At 35.7% G+C, this 27,882-nt stretch overlaps 4 protein-coding genes across 8 annotated transcripts; 1 reads left to right on the top strand and 3 right to left on the bottom strand.

Moving 5' to 3' along the window:
* Positions 1 to 1,656: 1,656 nt before the first annotated feature.
* LOC112567913 lies at positions 1,657 to 6,854 on the bottom strand. 2 transcript variants are annotated; one of them, XM_025244796.1, is made up of 9 exons: positions 6,675 to 6,854; positions 5,419 to 5,778; positions 4,837 to 5,121; positions 4,273 to 4,575; positions 3,583 to 3,720; positions 3,170 to 3,185; positions 2,689 to 2,765; positions 2,285 to 2,334; positions 1,657 to 2,013 (listed from the first exon to the last, which is right to left on the bottom strand). In XM_025244796.1, exons 1-9 carry the CDS (start codon positions 6,742 to 6,744, stop codon positions 1,861 to 1,863), a joined length of 1,452 nt encoding a protein of 483 aa, XP_025100581.1. In that variant the 5' UTR covers positions 6,745 to 6,854; the 3' UTR covers positions 1,657 to 1,860. The 2 variants fall into 2 exon arrangements, with proteins under 2 accessions (XP_025100581.1, XP_025100582.1); XM_025244797.1 differs by having other exon boundaries at positions 3,170 to 3,182.
* Positions 6,855 to 8,441: 1,587 nt separating this feature from the next.
* LOC112567919 lies at positions 8,442 to 13,746 on the bottom strand. Of its 3 annotated transcripts, none has more exons than XM_025244808.1 (8): positions 12,605 to 13,743; positions 12,302 to 12,399; positions 11,847 to 11,969; positions 11,175 to 11,375; positions 10,828 to 10,941; positions 10,441 to 10,644; positions 10,030 to 10,126; positions 8,442 to 9,490 (listed from the first exon to the last, which is right to left on the bottom strand). In XM_025244808.1, exons 2-8 carry the CDS (start codon positions 12,348 to 12,350, stop codon positions 9,430 to 9,432), a joined length of 849 nt encoding a protein of 282 aa, XP_025100593.1. In that variant the 5' UTR covers positions 12,351 to 12,399; positions 12,605 to 13,743; the 3' UTR covers positions 8,442 to 9,429. The 3 variants fall into 3 exon arrangements, with proteins under 3 accessions (XP_025100593.1, XP_025100592.1, XP_025100591.1); XM_025244807.1 differs by lacking the exon at positions 8,442 to 9,490 and having other exon boundaries at positions 9,497 to 10,126; positions 12,605 to 12,809; positions 13,579 to 13,746; XM_025244806.1 differs by lacking the exon at positions 8,442 to 9,490 and having other exon boundaries at positions 9,497 to 10,126; positions 12,605 to 13,746.
* Positions 13,747 to 13,903: 157 nt separating this feature from the next.
* LOC112567910 lies at positions 13,904 to 21,631 on the top strand. Of its 2 annotated transcripts, none has more exons than XM_025244792.1 (9): positions 13,904 to 14,081; positions 14,400 to 14,470; positions 14,695 to 14,803; positions 15,567 to 15,703; positions 16,078 to 16,791; positions 17,066 to 17,271; positions 17,528 to 18,010; positions 18,228 to 18,637; positions 19,067 to 21,631. In XM_025244792.1, the coding sequence occupies exons 2-9, from the start codon at positions 14,468 to 14,470 to the stop codon at positions 19,429 to 19,431; spliced, it is 2,427 nt and encodes an 808-aa protein (XP_025100577.1). In that variant the 5' UTR covers positions 13,904 to 14,081; positions 14,400 to 14,467; the 3' UTR covers positions 19,432 to 21,631. The 2 variants fall into 2 exon arrangements, with proteins under 2 accessions (XP_025100577.1, XP_025100579.1); XM_025244794.1 differs by lacking the exon at positions 13,904 to 14,081 and adding an exon at positions 14,193 to 14,211.
* A 99-nt stretch (positions 21,632 to 21,730) lies between these two features.
* On the bottom strand, positions 21,731 to 25,336 carry LOC112567918. Its single transcript, XM_025244805.1, has 8 exons — positions 25,147 to 25,336; positions 24,908 to 24,984; positions 24,551 to 24,673; positions 23,827 to 24,027; positions 23,559 to 23,672; positions 23,208 to 23,411; positions 22,924 to 23,029; positions 21,731 to 22,743 (listed from the first exon to the last, which is right to left on the bottom strand). Coding segments are annotated over exons 1-8 (936 nt in total). The 5' UTR covers positions 25,149 to 25,336; the 3' UTR covers positions 21,731 to 22,634.
* Positions 25,337 to 27,882: the final 2,546 nt, after the last annotated feature.

Below are 27,882 nucleotides of genomic sequence, written 5' to 3'. Positions count from 1 at the left end.
AATTTCACACATAATTCTTATAAATACTGAGCTCCAACTATTAGGACTGCATTTCACAGTCCCTGTGTAGAAAAACAGGAACATTTGAAACTACAAGTAATGTCTAACCATTCTAGTGTCCTTTCCTGTTTCAGTTAAACTAAGTGAAAGTAAAATGCCGGCACTGTACTTAAATGTTTGGTCTTAGTGTAAAGTAGCTTTAGGACAAAGCACACTGACTTCTTCTAGTGTTACTGGGTGTCACATATTTATCATTAATACTAAACCAGCTGATGGGAAAACTCAAGGGCTGAGAAGTGTCGACTAGCTCATCCATACGAAGAGTGTACATATGTTGATTTATCTCGACACGGAACACTGTCATATCCACTCTTTAAGATTGCTTCCTGTTCCTTTCATACCCCATGTATCACACACATGTGTAAAATCAACATTTATTTCGTGATTTTTATATCCTTGTTCGAGTAGTTCAAAATTACGTTTTGTCTATTTCTAGTGAAAAAGCGAACAAACATGTAAAGGCTACAACGATTTGTTGTAAACACGCTGACTATACCACATAATATAATTATCTTTACATTAATAGATCAGAAAGTAAAGTACCTTAAAAAAAACTTGGCAGACAGAACATAAGTGCTAAAAAAAATTGTTTAAAAAGACACTATAAAAAAGAAATTTTAAACACGTTTTAAAAAAATTGAAAATTTGAGTATTCAGCTTTATTTAATTCGGTGAAAAATCATTCGCCTTAGAAAAACGGATATATCAACAAGCAACCTTTCCCCCACCCAAAAATACCTCGGATAAAAACTGCAAACAGCTGTAAACACTAAAAAATAAAGTTATCAGTACTGCAGAAAGAAACAAATAAAAACCCCTGAAATATTTCTTGCTTTTCTTTTTAAAAATCAAGGCGTTATATCTTACGAATAGTGTAAAACATTAGCATACTTTTGTGAAAACACCCATTTAAAAAGCTTTTAAAAAGTCAATGAGGTTTGTTCTTTTGTCTTAATGTTTTCAAAAGGCTAAATCGAACGGGTTATACCCAAGGTGTATTCAAGGGAGAACTACTTCACACTGTAACAACTATCTCACCAGACCTAAATTTGTCATTAAAATGAAAGAGCTTAGGGGTCAAAGGATGGGTGCACTAGTTTACTAAATTCAAAGGCTGCAAAGTTAGTATTATCAACATTTAAACGCTTTTAATAAACTTTAAACTAAGATAAAACAAAACAGTACAGCAAACTTCTGAAAGAATTTGTCTTTTTAATATTCAAAATAATTTGCTTTATCTAATACGTCTTTTCAAATGTTTGTTTATCTTTTACAATAAGCATTAATCTGTCTATTGAGTTTTGGCAGTTTGGTTTTAAAGTGCAGGGCAACAAAGCTGTGTGAAACAATATTAGTCGTGGTAAAAAGAACAAACACATTTTTTTTAATTACAGACCTGAGAGTGCTTGTTTAAAATAAAAAAAGATACTGTCTATATTTACACATAAGGGTGACAAATTGAAGATGAAATCAATCATCTTTAAAGATAACACGAAATCACAGCAAAAATGTGATACAGCATTAGATTTATATTACTTTAAAAACTTGACATACTTTATATATATCTTTAGTTTATTATTTCTTAAATGGTAAAAATATACTTATCCATAAAATTTTGAATATAAGTTCTTTACACAAAACATAATACAAGTAGTCTTTTAATGTTGCTGCAGATATTCTACTTTTTAATTAGTCGTTGTAATTCATTAGTATGCATAGTTCCAGAAGTGTGGTAGTAAATAGCTGTTTATATTTAGTTTATTAAAAATGACTAGTGGTTAAGATGGTTTCAAAGATACTTTATTCTATGGCAGCAGCTGCAAAGTGAATGTCAGCATACTGTGTCTCTGACTCAGAACCAATGATCATGTTAGTCGCTGTCTTGTTCGAGAAGTCCAAATCTCCGTATATCAAGCCGTCAGGATTCCTACCACCGGAAGCTGACTCTTGGAGCTGTTACAAAAAGAAGAAGGATGAATCATTTATGACTCTGCTTCTTTGCTCTGTATTTGCTTCATTCGTTTCTTGAATAATTCATCTCGTTTTAAGCTTTCAATTTTCTGGTGATTTGTTTTTTTAAATACTTCTGTTTGATCATTAATATTTATTCACTACCTTTTTCTAAATTTTTACTGCAGGAAATGAACTAAGAAGATTGGATAATTTTATATCTCTGAGGAGTCAAGTGGAAATAAATGTGAACTTCAACTCCAGCTACTTTCACCTGAGTTTCTGAAGCGCTTGATGCACGAGGGAGGCTTACTGCTTCGTCCTCTGAGACAGATTAAAAACAGGATAAGTATAATATCTTACATGTGAAAATTAAAGTGGTTGTTAGGCTCTGTGAACTTTAATCTTTTTTTACACATAAATGGGTAAGTGTTTGAAGGTGTTAGGGTTAGGGAATGGAAGTGCTGGGTTATGAGATGATGATATTTGCATCTGTGATGGAGTTAGGGTTTTAGTGTGTATGTATGTGTGTGGTCGTGGGAAGTAACGAAATTTCCACACGAACCTTAACTACGAGCAAGAATGGACGAAAGTACATAAAACTCCTAGAAACAATTAAATTCATTCGAGTGTAAAGTGCGCCAAAGGTGGGTGGGTAGGAAAAGTGCTTTGTCTCACCTGTAACATTATTGTAGATGTCGTCCTGGTGTTGGTCATTGTTGTTTTCAATTGTTCTCGCTGACATCATACGGGTCCTGTAGCGAAGAAACGTAAAGAGGATTATCCAAACCCATTTCCTCGTTCAGGTAAGATTTCGTTTATTCGAATTAAGTGTTTCTTTTTATTTCACTTTTTGTTTTATAGAGAAAAGACTAAAAGCTTGTTCTTTTAAACCAATTTCAATCTTTTATTGCAAACAAAGAAGGATGGTGCACTCACTTAGAATTTCAATACATGTTTCATGAACATGAAAATGGAACTTGAAAGAATATTTTAACACAATGAACAGTCTTGGAAAAGACCAACTGTGACTCTATTTCTATACATATTAGGGTAAGAGGTTAAAGAAAAAAACCACGACTTTTAACCTAATATGTTGTTACATAAATAAGCTACAGAAAGCAAGTATACATAAAAAAGGTGTTTGAACTTTACATACCTATGAGGTCTTTCTGCTGGTCAGGTGATCCAAAAAAAAACACAAAAATAAATTACAATTTGCTTTGTACATTTCTTTGTTGTTTTTTTTTCGCTCTCGATCACACACACACAGAAACACACAAACATGCATACGAGCTCACAGTAAATAGAGAAACAAAAATATGCTGTACATTTCTTTTTGTAAATAATTGAGTAAAACAAATTGAATTTTTGCGCTTCCTTGTTAAATTTAATGTTGTTTTACCTTTTAAAGACCTGTATCATTTTCTATATTAATATTTGCAGAGTACAGTTGTTAAAATCGAAGTTAACATTTTATGATATATATATATAGATAGAGAGGTAGCTTTTAACTCTTTTATAGATATATATTTAATAAAAGAAGCAAACATTGTTTTGTATATAACTTACCTGATTCGTGTCGTTTGGTGTTTTTCAGAATGCACAGGATAAGGGCTACAGCAACAAAAACCGTAACACCTAGCAGACAGGCTGACACTATTAGAAGAATCATTTTCCATTCCTCAGGACCGGGAGACTTTGCATCATCTGGTTATAAAGAAATAAAGATTCACTTACCTCTAAAGATGAGACGATTCGGGTAGACCGCCAACAAGCAGAAAATAGAAATACGGGGTCCTTTAGTCAACATTAGTGTTTACACAACGGCTCAGTACGATAAAAAGTCCGCCAATATTTCAGCAAAGGCTTCCATGAAATATTGGTATGACATGGACTGTACTTTGAATGACAATGAGTTTAACTTTAAAAGAATGAGACAAACTTATGTTATACCTACTGACCCGCAAAGTGACTGCATTACCTCACAAGGTCCTTTCCTTTTAGAGGCTACAATCTCTTAATGTTATAACCATCTCAGGAAATGAATAAACTGTTTGTTTAATGAGGTACATGACAGTTTGGGTTGATTGCTTGTACTTTATGAAGAGTCCGTAACAGAACTCTAAGGAATAGTTTTGACTAAATAAGCTTAACATGTTACAAATGAGCATGTATGTATGTATCAGCTTATCAATGTCAGGATTCCTGTGATAGTACATCAATCCTTGATATTAGAAGAAATGTTAAAAAAATACTCACTCAAGGCTGTTTTCTGTTTGAATAAGAATGTTTTTTCTGACGTTCCAACATCATTTGTGAGAAACAAAGTCCAGTTTCCTTCTCCAATCCATGATTGCACACCAAACAGCAGGGTTAAGTTAAAATCAGGGGGACTTCCAATAGGCTTGCACTCCACCTTCTTCACCTCCTGTCTTGAGGACTCTTTCATTTCACACTTGCTGATATTTTGTGTGTGGGACCTAATACTGATATTCAATCCATCTTGCTTATTCCTTGACAAATCGAGATCTTCCGCAGCCACACTTGAAAATTGGGGAGGACCTAAAATTTGGATGTATTAGTTTATATTAATAACTAAACATGACATTCACGTGAACAGTAAAATGCACATTCATAAAGCTGATAATGATAGATCGACAAAAAGAGAAAATGCAAATATTAAAGAATAATATGTCAAGTAAAACATTGTTAAACAAATACATTTTTCCATATATAATACTTAGTGTACATGGTTCGTTAAATACCATTTTTAGTTTTACAGTTCAGTTCTTCGTGTAACTCTGAAGAAAAATGAGTTCTCACACTTGACAAGAATGCTTACAGACCGGTTCAGTTCCGAACTCGGTCCCTCACACCTGACAGAATGCCAGACATCCGTGCAGCGATAGGCTTTAAAGAAAAGCTCAATCCGTCCTTTTGTGGCATTCGACGAGTTGCTTACTCGTCCACCTACTTCCAGCAGCCGGATGGTCACTGGAGGGTGTCCATTAGAGAAGGAGCAGAAAACACGAATCTTTTCCGTCTCGTTTACATATATTTTGCTTTCTTGCTTTCCATTCACAGTGAGCTGTTCGATTACTGGAGGATCTGCAGGTAAAGACACAGATTCTACTCGATTAAGCTAAATGGTAAAAAACATTTAAATTCTTTCCTGACATTTTTAAAGACTTTTTTATATGTTACTTAAAACTGACAAATAAGTTTTGCCTACAATCGGAAACCGACAAAGTATAAAGAAACTATTGTAAGAAATTCCCACTATGTAATAAAGTTTTTTAACAGTAGATTATGTGTGTTAGACGTTAATACTTGTAAGTGATTTACAAGTAGCATAATTAATCACTAATGACACATAGGATCATCATTAAAATAGACTTTACTTACTTACAACTTTCAGCTTAGTGTGTTTCAACACAACTGGAGGAACACCCTGTGTGAAAAACTCCCATACAATATCACTATAGCTCCTCTTTCCCAGGAGGGACAAGCGCATCTCAGAGTTGTCGGCATCGCAGACTGATTCGGTGATTTCGTTTCTACATAGAATGTTATTGTGTGGTACACATCGACACCAACAAGCCATTGACAATATTCCATTTTCACACACTTTGATTTCAATATTATAATCGGAGTTTTTTAACATCTTGCCGCTTTTTCCTGAAAGTGGATAACTGAAATTTGCCCATGCGTTCTCTTTGACTTCAGTTTCCTCGTAATGCGTTTGAGCTGAGTGCCTTATAGGACCTGGAAAACAAGCATATTGCCAACGGTAAAGTAACTTAATTGAATGCAGGTAACATGCAAGTACACAAATATAGACTTTAAACAGCCGACACAGACGCAGACAAAAGACAAGCAAACAAATGTTAAACAACAAACCATTCGCATCCAACTAAAAATTATGGCAATCAAAGCAAGCAAGGAATGTGTTCTTAACCAAATGATTTTAAGCTGTGTTTTAAAAATTGATTTAATAATAATTTAAATAATTAGTATGGAAATAATTAACAGTAGAACACGTGGTTGTTAATATGGAGTATCACAAGATCTATAAACAAAAGGAGAAGCACTGGTAAACACAAAAGTTGTCTACAATATTTCTAGACTGGGGTGGCACAAAAACACAACCAGGATATTAATTTACTCAGTTTATTATCACATATCCCATACCTTAACAAGGAGGAATTGATCAAGCATAAACTAATAACAGTATTTACTAACAAGGTAAATTTGGGGAAAGAATCTGAGCAAAGACAAAATGAAACTAAGAGCAATTGATGAGTCTGCTTACGTCGTGTAGTGATTGATATTATTCAGTTTCTCCAAGCACATAAAAAAATATAGCCCAAAAATACTGTGTCACGACATTTTTTTCCTCTTAAAGCGAAAAAAAATGTTTCCGACAAGATAGGGAAAAGTATTGAGCTGTCTGTCTTATCTGAAGTACTCTATGCTAGGAAGATTATTGGCATAGACCTGGAAGAACGACCCACAACACAGGGAAAATACACAGGTCTACAGGACACACCAACATCGACGCAGATCCACAAGCAAGAAAGACAAGCAATAAAGTTAAATACTATTTGCCATATAGTAAAAGTTTTTTTTTTGACAAATAAAAGTGTGACACGGGTACTCACAGTTTGAAGCCATACATGGAGTTGATAAAAGCAAATTTAGCAAGCCAATTAAAATGTAGGGTAAAGCCATTCCTATTTTTCAAGTTGTCTTTTCTTACATTATCGCAACCCCAGAGGCACAATCTTCGGTTTGAAACATATCTATGTAGACTCACATTACCGTATACAATAACCTATCAGTTTCATATCCTTGACTCTTAAATAAAGATTTGCCTTCAACACTTTCACTTCTCTAATAAACTGTAGGTGTGTACCTTTAAACATTATCTTCCGCCTACTCCTAATTCCTTGTTTTGCGACTGTTTATTTTGTTAATATTTCTGAAAATTTCAATAGAATAGATTTCCATTAATGACTGATCACTTATCTACATATTATATGAAATACTACCAGCACTTAAAAAATATGAACAGGTGTTGAAAAATGCACCGCGAATGTTAGTCACCAAAGACAATAGGATTTTTACTTAGCAGGAAAGCTTTTATTTTCATAGTACTGTTACCTTCTACTGTTGATGACTTGTTTTACCATTTCTCATTCATTGTTTCCGAAAAGGGAGGTAATAAAATTAAAATACCTTGCTTATTCTAGAAGTTTGTATATTTTCCACCATTACATAGTAATTTTTCTCTTTTTCTACATGCTAACAGCTTAAGACACACACTTACTGACACATACACATATTCAATTTCAGGTCAGTACAAATAGCTTCCTAGTATGCAACCTAAAGGTCATGCTGACTTTTATTAAGAGAGAACAAGTGGAAGGGGAAAGAATTCCTACTTAAACTTCATGAGCATAGCTACAAAACAAAGTGCTTGAACTGGGAAATCCGATTATAAGCAAGAGTAAACAAATCTTAAAACTTGTACTATTCCGCAACCTATTTCTGGTGTGACTTTTCATTTCCTTTTAATTATATTTATGAAGTTGATTTTAGTTCTTGCTTCTAGTAAATAGTGGAATATATTTTAAAATTAAATGTTTCTTGACCTACCATACATAAATGCCAAATTGAAATTTTTAAAGGTGTAAAAAATGTGTATATATTATTGTAAGCTATGTCTTGAGTAGTTTCATGGGACAATGTGCAACATGTATTGAGATGTACAACAGTTTGAAGACTGCAGGGTGCATTAATGACAAGATTTTATCTGCCTTTGATAAAATTTAGGTGACACCAAAGTAATCATTCCATACAATAACATACAAATTTTTATTATTTTCTCTTCCCCTAAAAGATAATATGATATATAAAGTGCAAATCTTGCATGGTTAGTAGAGAGTCTACTTAAAGAATGTTTTGATAGTTAATATGTAGTTAGGTTACAAGATTTTTGTAGTAGGTACATGAAAAAATATAACAAAAATTTTATTCAATGTAAATACTTTTATACAGCTATTAAAAGTATATTATGTTGATATTCATTTGATGAATTTTGAAACATTTCCTGTTCTTTCCTGTTCTTTAGCAGCACAGGATGTCACAATTACACAGGTTCCCGGTAGTGGGACATGTTATTTCTTTAGCATTCTATGCTGCTAGGATCTACATTTGACAAATCATAAGAAGCAATCCATAGTAATTCAGTGAAATAAATTTGTTTATATTGACTATGCATTTCTGCATTACACATATGCAAATGTTAGTATTAGCTTAATATATAATAAGACTTCTGCCATGGTCACATGCAACATTTTCACCATAACCCATACTACACGCTCTGCAGAAACGGTAGAAACTCAACAATAATTTAATCAAATATAATACAATAAGTCAGAAAATGTTTGATAGAATGTTTTAATCAAGTTCACTGGATACCATTTCTTTTGTCTTAATCAGCACACGATTTCAAATGTCCTCGTAAGCCATAATCTTGGTTTGGATTAAGTAACAAGAACATAATTCACAATATTCTGATTAACTCAATTTTATTAATATAGTGTCATTGATCTATAGGAAGAACGAGGCTATTTCATGCTACTTGTAACCTTCCTTTCTTGAAATCGAAATAAGAAAACTTTGCAAGAAAAGACGAACAAGTAGCGTTTAATGCTTCGATTCCTGAGAATTATCTTTAAACATTTACTTTTCTTATATAAGTCACTGGGACTTTGTTTTTAAAATGTTTGCTAGTCAGAAGAAGATCTCAAATGAAAAGAGATGCAACAAACTTCTGATGTAAATGAAACGCCATCTTGAATGATGCAAACGAAAACTTCTTTAGTTATAGAACTAGTAACAATATTCAGTTTTCTTGTACTCATTGAAAAACCTTTACTTGGGAAAACAGTGTTATATTTACTAAGAATAACACAATAAAAGAAACAGGTGCTTTTATTGTCCGTATGGCCGTTAAAATATCAAAACATTGCTGCCGAAATAAAACGACCACCTCAAACACTACAATCGCTGTCTGTCTCCCCATAGTCATAGACTCAATGAATAGACTAAATAAATAGATAAAGATACCTTATCATTAGAAAAGGGCACTCTTTTTAAACATGCAAGTAAAGGTCATCAAGATAATCAGATTCAATGTATCAAAACTGTTACAGTAAAAAGACAAAGATGGAAAATGTCACAATCCTTTAACCCTTTGCTACAGTTTGTTTAATCCAAATGACTCCAAAAGAGTACTGTGTCCAAGATTTGAAGCCAGACATCTTGACGAAATCAAACGATGATGTGGTCCGCATATACTTCATCAATATCAAAGCATTGCTGCCGCGATGAAGAATACAGCGGCCCATGTCACGTGACAACTTCAAAATGCTTAGTTTCTTCTTCTGCATCCATTTTATTAGTGTTTTTCCTGCCGAAAGCAAAATCAGTATCGATCATGATCATGCTGTTACATTAAACTGATAAGTTAAAACAACGGCTTTAGTTAGAGAATAGGAAATAAGAAATATCAGGTTATCTCCCATGGGAAATGCTTTTCTCGAAACTCTTTACAGGAAATTGATCAAAGTAAATAACGAAAATGTACTTTTGTCTTTAAGAAAGAGAGTAATTGTCTAGCACATGCAGTCCTTGTCAACACTCGGTTGTAAGTTTTATTCTGATATTTTGTGAGATTCTTTTTTAGACAAGAAATGCAGTGTATAAATGACTCTCAGGATATCTAAAAATCAATTTTGTTTAACATGCCCCACAGTAAATAAAGATAACTTATTAAAAGATTTACTCAGTTATTCACTACTACATGGCTAGAGCAAGTGTCAATTCATAATTATAAAGCAAGAATTACTAGCCGGGATGCAAAGAGATAGAACAGGGATTTCAAATGTTTTCTTGGAAAATGCTTTGGGTCTCTGTCTTTCAGGTTTTTTATGCTGATAAGAAACACACCTTCGTCTTCTGATGATGAGAACGATGCCAACTACTGATACAACAGACAAGACACAAATGACTGGCAAGACCACTGCAACCACAGGCAATGACGGGCCTAAGATACAGAAATCAAAGCAGGTCTTAAATGTCTTGCACTTCATAGAAACATGCTGGTAATAATAGAGCCATGCACATTCTATTTTTTATATAATGTTTTATTTTTAAAATATGTTGAAGTCACTAAAATCTATAAGTCAAATAAATGTTACTGATAAAATAAGTCGCATGGTATTTAAAGAGATTTTTCGCGCATAAACCTTTTTGTTAAAAATCTCAAATACATCCTAAAAACGCTACCTTAATAAAAACATATTTCTTCACAGAAGCTAGCATTATAACACCATCTCTCTTAGACTTAGAAAGTCTTACTTTCACTCGCTGTGTCCTGATATACCATGCACCCTTGGACTTGCAGCTGTGGAGAAGACGAGTCCGGGTGACAGGTATATTCGCCATGTGGGTAGTGGGTAACATCCAGCTTCACATGGAACATGTCTTGGCTGTTCCCAGACTCATGACTACACGCCATGGATGAGCTTTGACACTCCGACTTAGAGAAATGGGCTACAACAGCTGAAAGCAATTCAATCACACAAAATTAAAATTGTTTCATTACTGCTTTTTAATGCTAATTAGTAGAGAAAAATAAACAAAAAAATAAACAAACACATGTATACAATGCATTATATTGTTGACAATGAAAGCCAACTCAATACTCCACTAAATAGTTCTGCTAACAGAGATTTAGAATCTTACTTGTGTTCTGTGTGATGCTAAAGCTGTCCACGTTGAAAGAAAATTTGCAGTTCAAAATCACTTGAGGACCACCCATAGTTTTGTTCGCCTCACAAGCTGCTGTTTTCTCTTGACCTGAAACAAATCTTCAATTACTCAAAGACAGCCTAGAGGACAGTGAACAAATGTTACACAAACACACACACGCATGCATGCGGGGAGATATACAGACAGATTCAAATATATTTTATTTGTGCTCGTTTGTCAGTTTGACTTACATGCTAACTGTATTACATCTTTAATTTTTGTTCCTAATGGATTAGCTCTTACACAATTTATTAAAAAGCATAAAATGTCTCTATTTATACCTTTAGTTTCATTAAAACGACAGGTTGAGATGGCTTTAGGCCTGTATCCGTTAGTGTTACACCTGTAGCTCCCAGTTCTGTTGACAAATCTTGTGGGGACGTCAATGACAGCATTGTCTGACACAGGCTGCTGACACTCAAAGCCCTTCTGTCTGATACAGTGCAGCTGCTCGCTGATCCATACACAGTCCACCACCTTCTCTGTGTATTTACAATGATTTATTAGTAAGGTGCTCATTACTTAAGATGCCTGGCATGATTTTAACCTTTATAATGTTAACAATTATTAAAACAAGAAACTCAAAGTTGTTTTGAAACTTAAAGAAGATATTAAAACACGCGAAAACCATAATTTTGTTTTAGCATTAAATCTTTACATCAGTGATATGTTAAAACCTTTATAATTAGCAAGCACAGTCATTCATGAACTTGAATCTGAAAAAAGCAGTCTTCGACTTCCAATAATTTTATTCTTAATTACAAGAGGTTACAAGAAGTATTCTTAGTTACAAGAGGTATTGGTTAACTTTTATGTTTTACTTCGTAAAAGTTTCTATCCAGTCAGCCGTGAAAACCGAGGAAGTAAAATCTACTCAGCACCGGGTAGTGAACCGAAAGTAAACGGGTGGCAGGGGAATATCGACCAAACTAATTAATATTCAGTCTTGCTACCTTCTACTCCTGTGTCGGGATAAAAATATACTGAAAAGTCTTTTCTCGTGGAGTTGATATTCTCTGGGAATTTGCACTTTAAATTGTTCCCATCTGTTGTCGTGCACTTGGTATCTCCGCCCCCTGTGACAAATATAATAGAGCAATACATAGAAAACAGGTATTAAAGCATACGGCTTTAAATTATTTTTTGCTTGAATAATATTACAAAGGGAATGCAAATGTATCTGCTAATAACAAAGTGTTTTTAATCAATAGAAGTTTTAACCTTAGATACTTTTTTGTTAAATTTTTATTTCGGCAAAGCTTGAAGCTATTTTAACTCTAAGTTGTTTGGATAACTATAACAAAAACATTTTAATATAACAATTTTTAATGAGAGTGTAATCTATGTGATCTTCGTGTCTAAGATTATCACAACTTATACGTAATGTAAATGCATATTGCACACAAACCTTGAACCTCCAATGGAATCAGAAATATCAAGCAGAAGACTTCAAACATAATGAAAATCTTGGGTGGGATTCAGGTTAGCTCTAGTCTTTCAGACTTTCTGAAATCCAAAGTCACATGGAATTAACTTATTTTATAAACTGATTACATCCAGTAATAAATTTTTCTGAGAAATGTATGATATGTAGTAGATGTGGTTTAAATAAGTAAAAATGTTGGTTAAATTAGATAACAAGTATAAATGTAAGCGATGTAGCTGTAGTTTCAAATAAAGGCACAATTATGCTTGTTATCAGTGATCGTACCTTATGGTCTTTAGAATAGGACCCAGAGAGCAGGGCAGGGGAACCCACACTGGCAACTAGACTCAAACTGTTTTTCACTTCCTAAAGCTCCACAGCTAAGAGCACGCTCTACCTTGTTCGTGTCCTTTATAGCGCCTGTTGCTGTTTGTTTGTTTCGCCGCCAAGGTTGCCGTCGTCAATGGAACCTACAAACTCGGGCCTGAGCCTGTCGTAAAAACTATGGCTTCATGCCAGTGTTCTTAAAAAAAACAGCTATCTTAGTACCTGTGCGCAAGCAGTATGAAAAATTATTTTAAAAGACACAATAAGAGATAGAAGACAAGACAACACTCGAGCACGATAACAATTAGTACAATGCATTGATAAAATACAGTCAGTACATTCTGTCGTACGCGCGTATAAATATACTACGCACCCACAAAGACACAGAAGAAACAAAGTGATATGTTACATAACAGGCAAAGTAACTCAAAATACTATTGCTATCTACAGAAGAAATTACGGGTCCTACAGGAAAAAAATCGTTTCAAACAGTTGACTGAATTTATTTGAAGTCAGCTCCAAAACTTTTGTTGCAATTGCACTTATAATTTAATACATTTTCTATTGCATTTCGCCTGGCCTTCAAGTTTGGTTTCTGTGCCTATTGTGTTGCCTGTTTATTGGTCCTTCTGGCTAGTATGGATAAAGTAGCTGTATAGATTAAGAAAAAAATATCTTGTGGGTCAAAAGAAATTTAAGCCACCATGCTAGCATGAAATACATAAGATGTTAGTATGATGGAATATAGTACTCGATGGATTTGTGCCTGCGACATATGCGAGATTTCAGGCCGCCGGTTGATTACATTTTAAGTTTTGTTTTCTCCCCGCAACGAAAAAAGAAAGAATTAATTAAAAAATAACAATGATAATAAGCGTCACAGATCTTGGCAGTTCATGTGACAAACCTATCTTGTTTTGATATTCTCTTACCTCATGTCATCTATCTAGTGCAGGCACATTATCTGACCGGCAGCTATTTATGACCCACCGTTCGAGACCTTCCTTATTTCGATGTTGAAGTACTCGAATCCGCTAAAGATTGGCTATCACAATCGTGTTTTTCGAGAAACGTTAAAGCCTTTTTAGTGACCTGAACGACGATAGCATTGTAAACATTTGGCTTGCTTCCAGTTTCGTGCAGATGAGATTTGTCGACAGGTCGAGTGTCGAACACAGGACGCTGTAAGCCTGCCAACTCGCCAACATTTTCGGGAATTCCCGGTCAAGTACGGTTGTCCCTAGAAACAACATTAACAAAACCTTCACAGAAATAAAACCGCAGGGTTCAATTCATAAGAAAGTTAAGTGTGTAGCACTTATTTATGAGTAATGCTGTCAAGACTGCGCGTCCTGTGACAGTTTATTTTTTTCTGAAATAGACATGTGTCCCTCTACGTACGTGTGTCAAACTTGAATAAAGCATCTTGTCAAAGGTGAGTGTTATCTAAGTCAATCTTTATCTTCCTCTACCTACTGTATAGTAATCCCTATATAGCACTTCTGCGCATTTGATGATGTGTATCTGTGTGTGCGCCATGTTTGTGCGTGTGAACAAGTTTCTGTGTACGAGTATATATGTGTGTGTTTCTGTCTAATGCGAGAAGTATTTATGTTTGTACAAGATGAAGAAAACTTAAGCATATATGTATAATTTTGAAAACGTAGTATATGTTTAAATATGCATGCAAGTTGTATGTGTGAACGCATTTTTTTCTAACCAGATGATTGGTTTTTTGTTGGTCTCCCTCTAGACAAACGGGTAGCTTTCTTCAAGTCTCATTAAAGGTTTCTTCGGCCAACATAACTGTGACAATTACACATGGTATGTTTTATCTGCTTTACACAGTATCTATTTGTTTCAATGTCCAATGTAAAAATATTTCATTGCAAACAATAAAATGTGTGAAGTATATTGAAATGTAGTAGTGTAGTTAATGTGTTAATTGCCTAATTTATAGATTTATGCGTCCACGTAGTAAGCCAATGGTCAACGTACATTACACTTATAGTTATCGAGTATTGCGTTTTGATGTAAAATATGTTCAGGGCGACCAAGAATTTCTTAATGCCAAACGAGGGAAAAAAAGGCGGAAATCTACTAAAAAGTACTCATACGACGTACCAGACACTCTGTGCAATTCAGTACACATTAAAGGTAAGGAAAATAGTAACAGTAAAATTGACTCGTTTCCTTGTATTAAAAAAAAGACCTTAAATAAGTAGCCTGACTAGTTGCCACTAGCACTTAAAACATTGATTTCATCGTTGAATTTTGATTTATAACTTCATCATTTTATTTACAAGTGGCATCAATTAGTGAAACAATTAGACACTTGTCCTCTCAAAGTCCATTGTGTAACATAACAGCTCGTGTTTGGCGATGGCTGCACAATGCTTCGGATGAGGCTTTTTTTTTAAAACTCAGTCACTATCTCCCTGTCGTTCGTTCGGCTCTTTAATATTGTTTCACCTACAGCCAGTGTCAACGTCACTGAACTGAAGAAAGTAAGCGAGGGCAAAGTAAGCCAGCAAACCGTCAGCCATGTACAGGAAGTACCAAAAAGGAGTATCTCTACGGTTACATTTGAGACTGGATAAACGGCTTTTAACAACACAAATGAGCATCTCAACACTCTGTTGAAAAGTTAAAATAAATAATTTAGTAAGAACACACATGTGAAAACGTTTAGAAAATATAACAAATCTTTAATTTCTATGACTGTCATGGTAAGGTGACACATTCTCTGGGGGAAACGAACATCTTTCCAAAAACATTTGTAGTGTTAAGGATTTCATTCACCAAATGGAACATAAGTAAGTCTGAATTCAATGTGTCATGATGAAATATTGCTCAAACACTCGATAATACGATGTTTTAACATGCATTATAAACCAAATTTGTTATGTGTCATGCGTAGATGTTGAACAGTCGTCTGGTGCCATCCTACAAACTAGCAAGTCGTCTAAACTGGAATGCACTACTTTTAACATCAAAGGGACTCGAGAGCAAATTCTAAAAGCTCTTCAACTGATCACCATGTCAACAGGCTTAAAAGTTAGTTGTCTTGGTACTCATTTGTTCCTTTCTATCGGTAGATCATTTGTAAAGAAAAGACCAAGTGTAGAGAGACTTAAGGTGCTAGTATGCAAACTGGTATTTACTAGTGACTTTATTCTTGTCTCACTACGTGTGCAAGTTCATTAACGTAGTGTCAACATCCGCATTCTGTCAAAAACTTTTTTCGTAACTACAATATGTTTTTCTGTGTCTGAATAAGTACATTGCGGCTTACACAAATCAAGCGACAAGTTACTGACCTTTTATTTCCCTGCTAAGGAGGTTGTAAATAATGAAAGTAGGCTTTGGTAACAAAAATCTTTATTTTTTGTAAAGGGTTATGACACTTGTATACTTGAATCTGTTTGCAGGATATAGAGCTTGAGAAAGCTAAAAGGCACTGGCTCGAATGGGTTGAACAATATTTTCCTGATTTTGAACGGCGCTCCTATTTTATTCCCCCTGTGCAAATAATGCGAGTTCCTATAGCTGAGCCAAATGTTGCAGGTCAGAATGTTCTAATGATTAAAACAGATGACACACCGAGCAGTAGTAGCATGGACCTAGCCATGAGTTCATCTAAAATACCTTCTGTACAAAAGAGCGACATTATTGACGATAAGGCTTTTTATTCTGTGATGTCTGCTCTTAAAACTTTCTCGGAAGCACATCCAGAAGTGTTTATGTGTCTGAGTCATTATCCTTTCGTCTCGTATCTCGGTGAGGAGAGCTTTTATCCAGCAGTAGCTCACCTTCCGATACCTAGAAACCTGCCAGAGAAGTATCCGAAGAGCTGGAGACAAGGAGACTTCGATGTTCTCCTCATTCACAGACAATACGGCTTTGTTGTATTGGAAGTGAAAGCTGTTAGAATAAACGATGAAAAAACAGAACAGGAGCAAGATGAACAGGTGTCGAAGAAACTAAAAGAAGCTGCAGAGCAGCTAAAAAAAGCAGAAGCCATGTTGTCACATCTGGTGTCAGACATCGCTTCTGGTTTGCGCATCACCAAGACAATTGCTTGCCCGAACCTCACAACTGATCAGGTGCAGGAAATCATTAATAACAATGAACTGCTAGGAAAGGTAAGTAGAAGCTGATATTTCTTTTCAAGAAAACAAACCAAAGTGTTGTTCAAACGGTTGACATTTAATGTTGGAACAAAATAAATAATATTAGGTACCTAAATGTATATATTTTGAAAACAACTTTAAAAATAATTTTAGCTATGTCGTCTTCAAAAGTCACTAAATTTTTTTAATCAAATCTACAAAATAACACGGCTCCAAGTTAAACCAACGATACTCTGTACACAATACGTTCATAAAAAATACACGATTTTTTAAACTCTTATTTTAGGATCTATGTGATTGCTTTAAAGTACAAAACATTGCCGATGCCGTTCGCCTGATCCTATGTTCTGATCACCTGTTGTGTCATGAATCACAACAAACTTCAAGAACTGATAAGCTGCAATCGTTTCAAAAATGGTGGCAGGAGCTGCTTGCTGGACCAGGGAGCGAAAAAGGGTTAAATTCTGAATTGTACAGGGACCTTGTCGCGAGGTAAAAATACATTTAACTATATGATAATGTATGAAGTACGATTTATTTGTACTCTCAATATATATTGCACAGCTGTTTTGATTATGTTCAAAAGTTGGCATAGTAATGAAATATTTCCAAGTATTTGATATTCAAATAAATTATGCCTGAATTGAACTGCATTTGATTTTCTCATGGAGCTTGCTTGCTTGCCCTAACGCTTGCTTTAGTATTTTTAATACATTTCATATTTTAAAGTCTCACTTTGACTGTTCAGATTTTGTGGACCGGCTTCTAGTCTGACAACTAAATGTGTAAATGAACCTCGTGTAAGCATGAAAACACTAGGGAATGTCGTGGCTCATGTTGGACACTGCTATGCAGATTTAAAGACACTCCTACCCGAGCAATGTGAGCTTCTCAAACAAGCTCCTCGAAGGATATTTATGGCTGGGCCACCTGGCACAGGTAGGTCTACTATACTACTTCGGATAGCCATAAAATGGTTTTTGGATGAAAACAAAGTCTACGTGTTGAGTACGTGGGACTACAGTCGGGCAGCAACATTCAGGCTACGACATCTGCTGCTCGAGGACCTTAAGTCGCGATCTACACATTCAGACAGAGAAAACCGTATTGTGGTATTGAAGAAAAATTTTAGAAAGAAGGAGGATGTTGACATTACGTTGAATGAACTCGCAGACGTGGTGAGACACGGACCTTTGTACATCATCGCTGATGAAGTGGGACCTGATGGCAAGTAAGTTGTACAACATTTTAAATAAAGTATGTGTATGCACACAGGTGCATACCTATAAGTTCTGCAAGCATTTTGTTTTACTTTGACCTTTCTCTCCTTTTCTTTAATTTGCATATCTTTGCAGGACACAGACATATGCCTCTCTCTCTCTCACACACACACACACACACAAACATATTCAATAGTGATTAACAATGTAGAATGTAATGATCGACAGGTCAGAACAGAACGTTTTTCCAGAATTCTGCACCCGTCTCCTGCAATGTTGTAAAGGCATCGAAGATCATCTCCATTTTTGGGCTGCAAGTTGTCAGACTGGCCTCGCACCACAAGAGTTGTACGGCGAGAAGATACAGGGCTGGAAATTGCAAAAATATACCTGTCCACTCCGAAGTCCACCACCTGTAGTACAAGAAATTAAGAAGTTTGTGGAGGTACCGGAGGGTCACACTTTTCCTGAGTACAGTCAGCGAAACGCACCAGACCATGCAGACGGTCCACCCGTAAAACGGTTTTATCACTGTCCTCGTGAACATGCGTGGACAAGAGTTGAAGATTGTGTCGCTTGTGCGAAAAAGGTGGCAAGATTTTTGTGCACAGAACTAACCCTGGGTGTGTCTGCTACTTGTGAGTATTGTCACTGTAAATATTTTAAAAATAATGCACAAGCAATTTCAATATGAAAACAAAATTTACAACTTAAAATTAACTAAATGTATACTCAACTCTGTAGACAGTCTTTTTTAGAGTAATACAAGATTGTTATAAATATAAGGCAATCAGGGTTCAACTTGTGAGGTGACTAAAGTACATGTTTCGGCAAGCCGACAAGACCGGTGGCATACACTCATGATATTTTTGGTTGTGCCAAAAAATGAACTTACTTTTCTTCTTCTATAAGTGTAAATTAATATTAATTTTATATTGATAGATGGCAAGTTTAGGTCACCTTAGTTTGTTGTTATGTTTTTAGATGAATTAATTTTGTTTGTTTGCTTTGTAGTATTTTTTTGAGAATTGAACATGTGTTACTAAACAGTACTTCTGCTCGAGCAGGCGCTGGTGAGTCTACTGCCAGCATCAGACATTCACCCAGTCTGCAGTATAAAGACGTGTTCATTCTGTCATGGATGGATCTTTCAGAGGACGCCCGCATATTAAAGGCGCTGTCACAGGCTGGAGTTCCATGGAAGGTCATGAAGAATTTGGACTCGGACATCGAGGACGTAGCTACAGACCGCAGTAACGTGGTGTGGGCGGCCAGAGAGCAGCTAGTTCGTGGGATCAAACGAAAAGTCGTTGTTGTTCTCGATAACCATGACGACAGTAACCAGGAGTACAAAGAGGCAAGACAACGGGCCATGTCCAGGTGCTCGGCACTGCTTGTGCTTGTGTGTCCACCTAGCGAGAAATCGGACTAATGTATTATCTTCGGTGCATTGTTAAAACAGTCGTAGTTTCTACTATAAAGCTGTGCCTTATAATTACCACTCACATTCACAGAAGCATCAGCATTATAGCCTAATTGACTATGCTACTGTAATCAGTGTAGGAATATTGACGTTCTTGAAGCTTCCATTTCACTGTTTTCCCTATATACTTGCTAGAAAAGACTAAACTGAGCGATAAAAAAAGCTAAAAAAACCAACTGTTACCGCTATCTTTGCAAATTATCATCTCGTTCCATCTCTATATTAGTGCAGTATATAGGAAGGGAGATAATACTGATAAAGAGTTGTGTCCCTTCGCATAAAAGGCTAAGGCTGACAGATAAACATATTCTCTGTGCTTGGGTTAACAATTTTTTGTTATTTTATCAAATGAAAATATGCATCCGTCTTATGAAGTCAATACTTATTTTATGTGTTTCGAACATTTTGTTCAAGTTCTTATTTTTATATTTACTATTTTGTCATACCTGCAGGCATTAATTTGTCATGCACGTGCCCGGATATTTAAAATATGTTAATACTGTTAGATTTTTGTTTGACTTATATATTTCTACCCCATTGACAAACGGCCTACAATCAATGTAGAAAAGTCTTATAAAAATACAAGTTTCTTTAAATTTTGTTATCGATAAGTCACTTCATGTAACTAAGTCCTAATTTGCCTGCTTCGGTTTAGCAACCACAATAATCTACAGTCATTAAAGTGCAGGTTGTAATTTCCATGTCTTTTACTGTGATAACTAACTGTGATAAAAGAATAACTGATCAATAAAAAATGTCAGTAACATATTATAAAATTTTTACATTTGATAATCAATTGTAAACTGAGGCGTGAGGAGTTGTATTCACACATTTTTTTAATTTGAGGTGCTAAGATGCTCCGGATATATAGATATATCTTAAACCCTAGTTTGGTAATCATGATATGGGATAAGTAAGAGGAAAGAAACATAAGTGGATGTAACTTTGTTTTAAAGTTCTATGAGACTTGTAACAAACATTTGTACCTGAAAAGAAAAAAAGAGCAGAAAGTCTTCTGCCTGACGCTGGGGGCAGAGAGACGATAACACAGGCAGACATGAGACAGTTGGGTGAGAAATTTCGGTAGCATACAAAGATATCCTAGGGTGGGGTTGCGAAGATAAAAACAGTGATAAAAATTGTGAATTCTTAGAATGGCAAATAAAGTACAGGTTGAGCAAAGTCTGTTTTTCTTTTCTGGAAGACAATATGAGCGGCATCATTCTGAGGCGTTTGAAGTAGACCGGTAGGGAGATCAAAGACTGCAGTAATCCAGCCGGCACAACACACAAATACAGACAGCTTTTTTTGGCAAAAACTGATAGGAGTAGGATAGACAAATCCTGTGAATCTCAAGAAATAGGGACTGCGTTTATTTAAGATTCAATAGATCATAGTATGTCGATGCAATAATTGTAACACCTAGATTCCGAAAGGTATTGTAAAAATATGTTAATCCCGGAGAAAGTAAAACTAGTAGAAGATAACACTAAGTTCAGCTTACTTGCAGAAGTTTTTGCTAAGACCTCGGATTGGTAGTACTGAATAATGCATTGTTCTATACTTTGATAGACACCCAAGCTTTCTTAAAGCTTACTGCATGTTGTATAATGGACGAGACCTGCTTAAGTTGGAAAGCAAGGCAATATAATATTAATTGTCAGAATACATGCGATACTGCAGTGTAAAATAGGGCATGGAATAATAAAGTAATTGTACCTACACAGTGAATAGAAGAGGCTCAGCGACAGATCATTGAGACTTCCTCTTTAGGCATAGATGTGATGCCTAGAACTACCAACAGTGGGGGTAATCAGTCAGGTAGGAAAGATACTAATTTAAAACAGTGACAGTGAGACCTAAAGGAACATGAAAGCGCCGAAGAAAGATGCCAATCGTTTGTTTTTGTTCCTTCGTTCAGAGATAAATTTGGAACATGTCATAACAGATCCTCTGAGTGGGATTTTTCCTTCTTTCCATTTCTTATTTATTTATTTTTCACATATTTATTTACGTAATAATCCTTTAATGTGTTTTTGCAATGAATACACTTGTGGAAAGTATTCGAACTACTGCATAGGTGACATGCCACGAATGAACTAAAACATCTTTGCTATTTGTTTCGGACAAATGCTGGACAAGGGGCACATAGCAAAGAAAATTAACTGGTTAGGTTTTTCGGGTTATTATCATCATTATTACTTCACGAGCTACTTTTTTGCTTGAAAATCAGAAAGAATAAACAAAAACCTTTTTAATCTTGTTTTATTTTCAATAATCACACGAGACATAATTTTATTTGAAAGTGTGCCTTTACAAATCATAAAACATTTAGATGTATATTATGAAGTCCACGAAGTCACACTAATATCACCAAGCCTCAACATCGGGGTTGATTTTCACATATATTGACTACGTTGGCTTAATGTGATCCATTGACATACTTTTTTTTCGTGAAGTTGAACTGAAAATATATTTGAATTGCAAAACATAGTAGCATTTATCTTAGCCTTTCGATTTTTGTTTGCATATTCCATATTCTATCACTAAAGTTGTCTCGTAAACAAAAAATGAGATTCAAATGTAGGGGATGTTCATTGAGAATTGTTAAAAACCAGCCTTGTGTTGGTTTAAAAAAAGAAAACTATACTAAAAGAATAGCACTATTAAACGAATGATATTTGTGGTGTCCGTGTGATTGTTTTATATCAAGACATTGCTGTCGAAAAAAACGATCGACACAGACAAAACAATCAGCATTCACTTACAGCGCTAGTGTAACTGATTTAGGATGTTTAGTTAATAGTCTAGGTTTGTTCATGTTTGCACTCACTAGTTCACTATATACATGAACCTGTGTTTGCAGTGTAGTGGACGGTGTAGTATTCGTGTGGTCGACTAAACAGTCTAGTTTGAACTATAAATTTCTATAAATTGATAGCTGTTTGGCCCCCTATTCTCTGTTGAGAAAGAAGAAAACGGCTACACGACTGTGCCCAAACACTAACACGATTTGCGATGCTGTAAAAGTTTGTTAGTATGATGTAGAATTGGGTAGTCATGGTATAACAAATTCTCTGCCCAAGGAACAGGTCGTTGTTTTGTCCACGTGACAAGCCGTTATCAAAACATTACTGCTGAAACAACTCGTCCTACGGACGCGACAGTCCCCGTCCATCTTGGCAGTCACTGGTTGCTGAGCGTAAAGGGATTTTCCCTTCGATATCTCCTGCTACTTCTCTTTTCTTAAGCATGGCTTTCCTGCGGAAAAAATAGACAAAGTTATTAGTAGTCGTACATCTATAATGCTTTATAATAATATACATTTAAGCGAGTGTAGTTTGAGCAAAATGTTTGTCCTTTTGGCAGGTTCTTTGAAGTCTTAAAGTGTAATTCTTCTTACAAAGCAATTCGCCATGAAAGCATGAAAGTGAGACTCACTTAATCATTATCAGCTTTCTGATGACAAACAGAAAAACCCCAGTGGACACAAGAGCCATTACACAGACGATTGGCAATACAACAGCAACCACGGGAATATCGGAACCTTTAAAGAAGAAAACAATCCATATGAATCATATTTTTTTGTTTAAAGTAGTTAAATATTACCTAAAGTTTACCTCCAGTAAGTTTAGCGGTGATAACTGTTATTAGCAATTTTTAAAAAAATCAAAATTTCTCTGAAGAATACATTCCAGCTGTATAAAAAAATATAAGCCTCTTACTTTCAGTCTGTTTGTTTATGTTTAAGCTGCATCCTTTGACTTGAAGCTGAGGTGGTGGATCTTCTGGGTGACACTTGTATTCGCCATATGTGAAATCTTCAACATCAAGCGTTACACTGAAGATGTGGTGGTTATCCCCAGGCATGTGAGTACAAATAGGGGAAGAGCTTTGGCAGTCGGATTTTGTGAAGCTGGATACAACCGCTGGAAGCAGACAACATATTTTGTTTACAGTGTCCATACCTAGACAATAGAGCCTGACAGTGACTATTATTGTAAGAATTGTTTGCATTCACATACAGTACACAGCACTGCATCCGTAGAAAAAAGTGCAGAAGACACACCACTCACTTGTATTTTTCATGACAATAAAGCTCTCCACGTCCACCGAGAAATTGCAGTTCAAAACAACTTGAGATTCTGCATTAGCCAGGCTTGCCTCACAAGCTGCGAAAGGCTCTTCACCTGCAAACATATTTATTATTATACTCACTGTAGACGTGTGCTACTTTCAGCCTGTATCTTACCAAAAACCCTTTTATGAATTTTTTTTTTTTTTGCACCACACCGACAAAAGCTAAAATTAAGAATGATGTCAAAAAAGGTAATATAAGTTCACCTTTATTTGCCAGAAATCGACAGGAGGAGAAGTTCCCAGGTTTGTGGCCATTCATGTTGCATCTAAAACTTCCTTCTCTGTTGACAAATCTTTCAGGTACACCAATAATGGATTTGTCTGTCACAGACTCACTGCACTCAAAGCCCTCCTGTCGGAGGCAGTGAAGCTTGTCATTGATCCACGCACAGTCAACCACCTTTTCTGTGGATGTTAATAGTGATTAGTTAGCGATAGGTTTCTTTTTTTAAAAAAGAAGGCTAACACTACCTTGTCGTCTAATGTTAGGGATTGCAGTTGAAAAAAATTATAGATTTTCTAAATAATAGAGAATATGCAAAATCCCTTTTGTTAAGGGCTTGAAACTGATAGTTGTCTTCTTATCTTGAATTTAAAATCGAATTTGTGAAGTAAATTTGCTTCAACAGTAAAGTAAATTGGCTGCAGAAGTCCTAGTTATCTAACCCAAGAACAGAAAATATAACTTGTAACGTGACATGTCCCTAAGTTGTGTTGATTATTTTTCAAATGTAAATTTATAAAACTATAAGAAGCATACTTGTTTAAGTACTAGAAAATTACTTATCTTTGGCCAAGTAGTCAGATGTTTTAGAAGTAAATGTGTTATCTAAAACACTAGACTTTATTTGCAGCATTTAACAAGGAAAATGGTTAGAAACGGAAATTACTTTACTTCTACTTATTTCTATAAATATAAATTAGTCACCTTCTCCGCCATTGTCAGGTAGAAAATAGACTGTATAATCCTTCCTCGTCGTGTTGATATTTTGTGGGAAGTTGCACTGTAGGGTTTTCCAGTTTCGTGGTGTACATGTTGTTTCTTTGCTCCCTATTAAATAAATGTCATAAATATAACTTCTAAAAAATCGTTAGTACCCGGAAAAAAGTAACATTTTAGATTCAGCTATGGCATTATTCACTTTTACTTACATAACAGTAACAGTTGTCTTGGATTTTTTGGTTTAAAATGTCAATAATGATAAAAAGATAGATACTTGTATTATTTTTTTCATTGTTTCTTTTTTTAGTGTTAAGTATTAGATGAATAAAATGCTCAACCAACCTTGTGCTGTGAGTGAAATCAGCAATATCAAGCACAAGATTTTTAACACGAAAGGAAAGTTGAGTTTTGAAAGAGCCCTGCAAATAAGAACAAAAGTGAAATTTAAATTATAAAAATTACTTATAGCAGAAGAATTGCTTGATTTTTAATTATGTGAACTGTTTATTAACAAATGTGTCAAATACAGAAGTGTCATTTAAAACGAAATATCAACTTTTCAAAATTATGAAAGTACATACATATCTTGCTGATAGCTCAGGTAAGCATTGGCGTCAACTGTTCGCTTGGACTGCGACGCTCGGGACTGACGCGGAATGTAGGTGCAACAGGTATTCTTGTTGAAGGTGACTAGGCCACAGCTACAAATATCGGCCTAAGCCTTTCTTCAAGGTATTTAAAGTTATCACATCAGTGCACCTATTGTGCTATATAAAACCAAAATTGAGATAAAACGCAAAACAGATAAACAAGTCACACACAACAAACAAAAAAAGATAATGCCACAATATATGTAGACTTTTATTTACGATTGTCAAGTACAGATGAATCCTATCACTCACTCAACAACAAGCGTACACACATGCGTTTGCATACATTAAAACTACTTGTTCTGGACGAGGGACATAACCTATACAACAGCATCACAAAGACTGTTCAATTATATAAACTTATTTATCTTGTTCATTACATAATTTGATTAGTTTTCAAGAAGTATTGTGACGACACATACACAAAAAGAAAAACCGAACTAAACGAAACGAAAGTTGGAAAGACAGTCTGTTTGCTTGATACAAGTAGAAGACTGTGTACACTAGAACAGAAACGTCTGTTTTAAAATTTTGAATTTTTTTAGCCAGCGATAAAGACACGATAGGTTCTGAGTGTCCCGCCTCTTTTTTCCTGTTTAAAACAGTTCTAAATACTACCTCAGAAAATTTTGCCTTACAGGTTAAGACATGCTGTTATGAGCAAACATAATATGCCAGATAGCATGCTCCCGCCTCAAAAAAATGTTTGAAATAATACACCTATACAGGTATATAAATTTACAAAAGGAGTGGACTTCAGACTGGCAGTTGATTTGAAATTTAGTGAATTTTTTTCCAGTCATGCCGTATAACTAGTATAACAAGACAGTTTGCTATGTTAAACTGGTCTTAACCTTATCTCAAGGCACAAAAATATGTTTACAAGACGTTTGTTTCTGTAGTTTAGTTTTCAGATATGGAAAAGGTGATACTATCCATGATTTTGAATGGTGTACCTTAGCATCGCGTGTGTGTGGGTGTGTTTAAAACTTATCATGATAAAGTCATTTTGTATGATGAGGTCACCTGCATACAGAGTTTCATATAGAGTCACTTGTTGTGAGATACTTGGTGTCTAGACTAAGTCTACTTATCACAGGCCCGTTTTTGAGAAACTGTTTACGCCTTATCAGTCACCTTGGCCTCAATAACATTGGCTCATTGCCAAGAGCGTGTCCATGCACTTAACTTGACTTTAAATAGGCCAGCGGTTCTCAACCTTTTACATGTGACGACCCCCCTGACGAACACCGGTACGTCCGCGACCCCCCTTAGCCAGCTAGGTCGGTGGAAGAGCGGGGGGGGGGGGGGAGCCTTAGCTAACCTCGAACGCCGCGTCGAGGAAATCAATGCAATTCAACAACGGAAGAACAAAGTTCGTATCTGCAAGAAGTATAACAGTTAATGAAATTTTACTAAAGCAAATTCTGCGGTGCTAATAAATATTATTTTATTGGACACTCACTTTGATTAATGAGAAGGTTGAGCCTGCTTGCTGTTGCATAGAGAAGCGAACCTGTGTGCGATGTTCGTACCCACTGCTATTCGCAGCTCAGCCTCTGCGTCCACACGATTTCTGTATTTCGACTTCAGTGCTGCCAATGCTGAAAATCCTTGCTCGCACATTTACGAAGTTGAAAATGGCGGCAGAACTTTCATTGCTTTCTCAGAAAGGAGAGGATATTCACCGTTGATGATAATCCAGAATGTTGGCACTGGTGTTGTTTGGAAGACCATTTTCAGGGATTGGTCACTCGAAAGGTGGATGAGCTGCTCTTCTTCTTGCGTGGACAACCCGCTTGTGCTAGGATCAGCCAGAAATGGATTACGAATCCAATCGTATTTAGTCACATCAATTTCAGCGAAGTAATGCTGAAACCTTTCTTGCAGTCCGTTTAGATGGGCAATAATTACCTTCTTCACCTGATCAAGATTCAAGTTGTCAGCCTTGCACTTACACAAGCACGGAAACATATAAAAAATATTTTCTTGGCTTATCTTTTGCGTCCACAACGAAATTTTTCGGACGAAAGCATTCATCTTTTCAGTTGTTTGTAATATGGTGGTGTCCTTCCCTTGTCTCGTCATGGCCTTCTGTCAGGGACCTATAGAGTACTAGGACTGAGCACGTGCGAATGAAAGGGTGTGAATGATGGACGTTTCCTGAATGCGTGCCTTTTAGATGTTTAAAAAAAAAGAGAGGTGTGACTGGAGAGGGAGAGGGGAGTCAGCGATGAGAGATTGGGGAAGAGAGAGGGCAAAAGGTGAGAGGAGGGAGATTGGAGGCTTAATTGTTGAGAGGGGGATTGTGTTTTGAGTTTTGGAAGTGAGAAGTCACTGCATGCCGAGACAGTGTACTTGAATAGGGAGAAGAGATTTGGAGTTTGAGCCCCCGCACCACTCGGTTACACTATGTAAACTAATTTCACTAATACCAGTATAAGAAACTTTTTTTAAAAATGACCACCTTCGCGACCCCCTTGTAGGCACGTCAGGTTGAGAACCGCTGAAATAGGCATTTGCTTTTTTTACTATCCTGTTTGTCACCTCGATATGAAGGCACATTGTTGATAAGTATTTCGATAGTGTCCTTACAAGCAGATGTAGGATGCACAAAGTCTAAACTGAGTAAGTGCACTTGTCAGCATTTGATAAGTCGACAAATAT

Source organism: Pomacea canaliculata, linkage group LG7 (genome assembly GCF_003073045.1).
Source record: "Pomacea canaliculata isolate SZHN2017 linkage group LG7, ASM307304v1, whole genome shotgun sequence".
NCBI classification, from domain to species: Eukaryota; Metazoa; Mollusca; class Gastropoda; order Architaenioglossa; family Ampullariidae; genus Pomacea; species Pomacea canaliculata.
The sequence above is the reverse complement of the archived record's forward strand: the minus strand, read 5'-3'. Positions and strand labels throughout refer to the sequence as shown.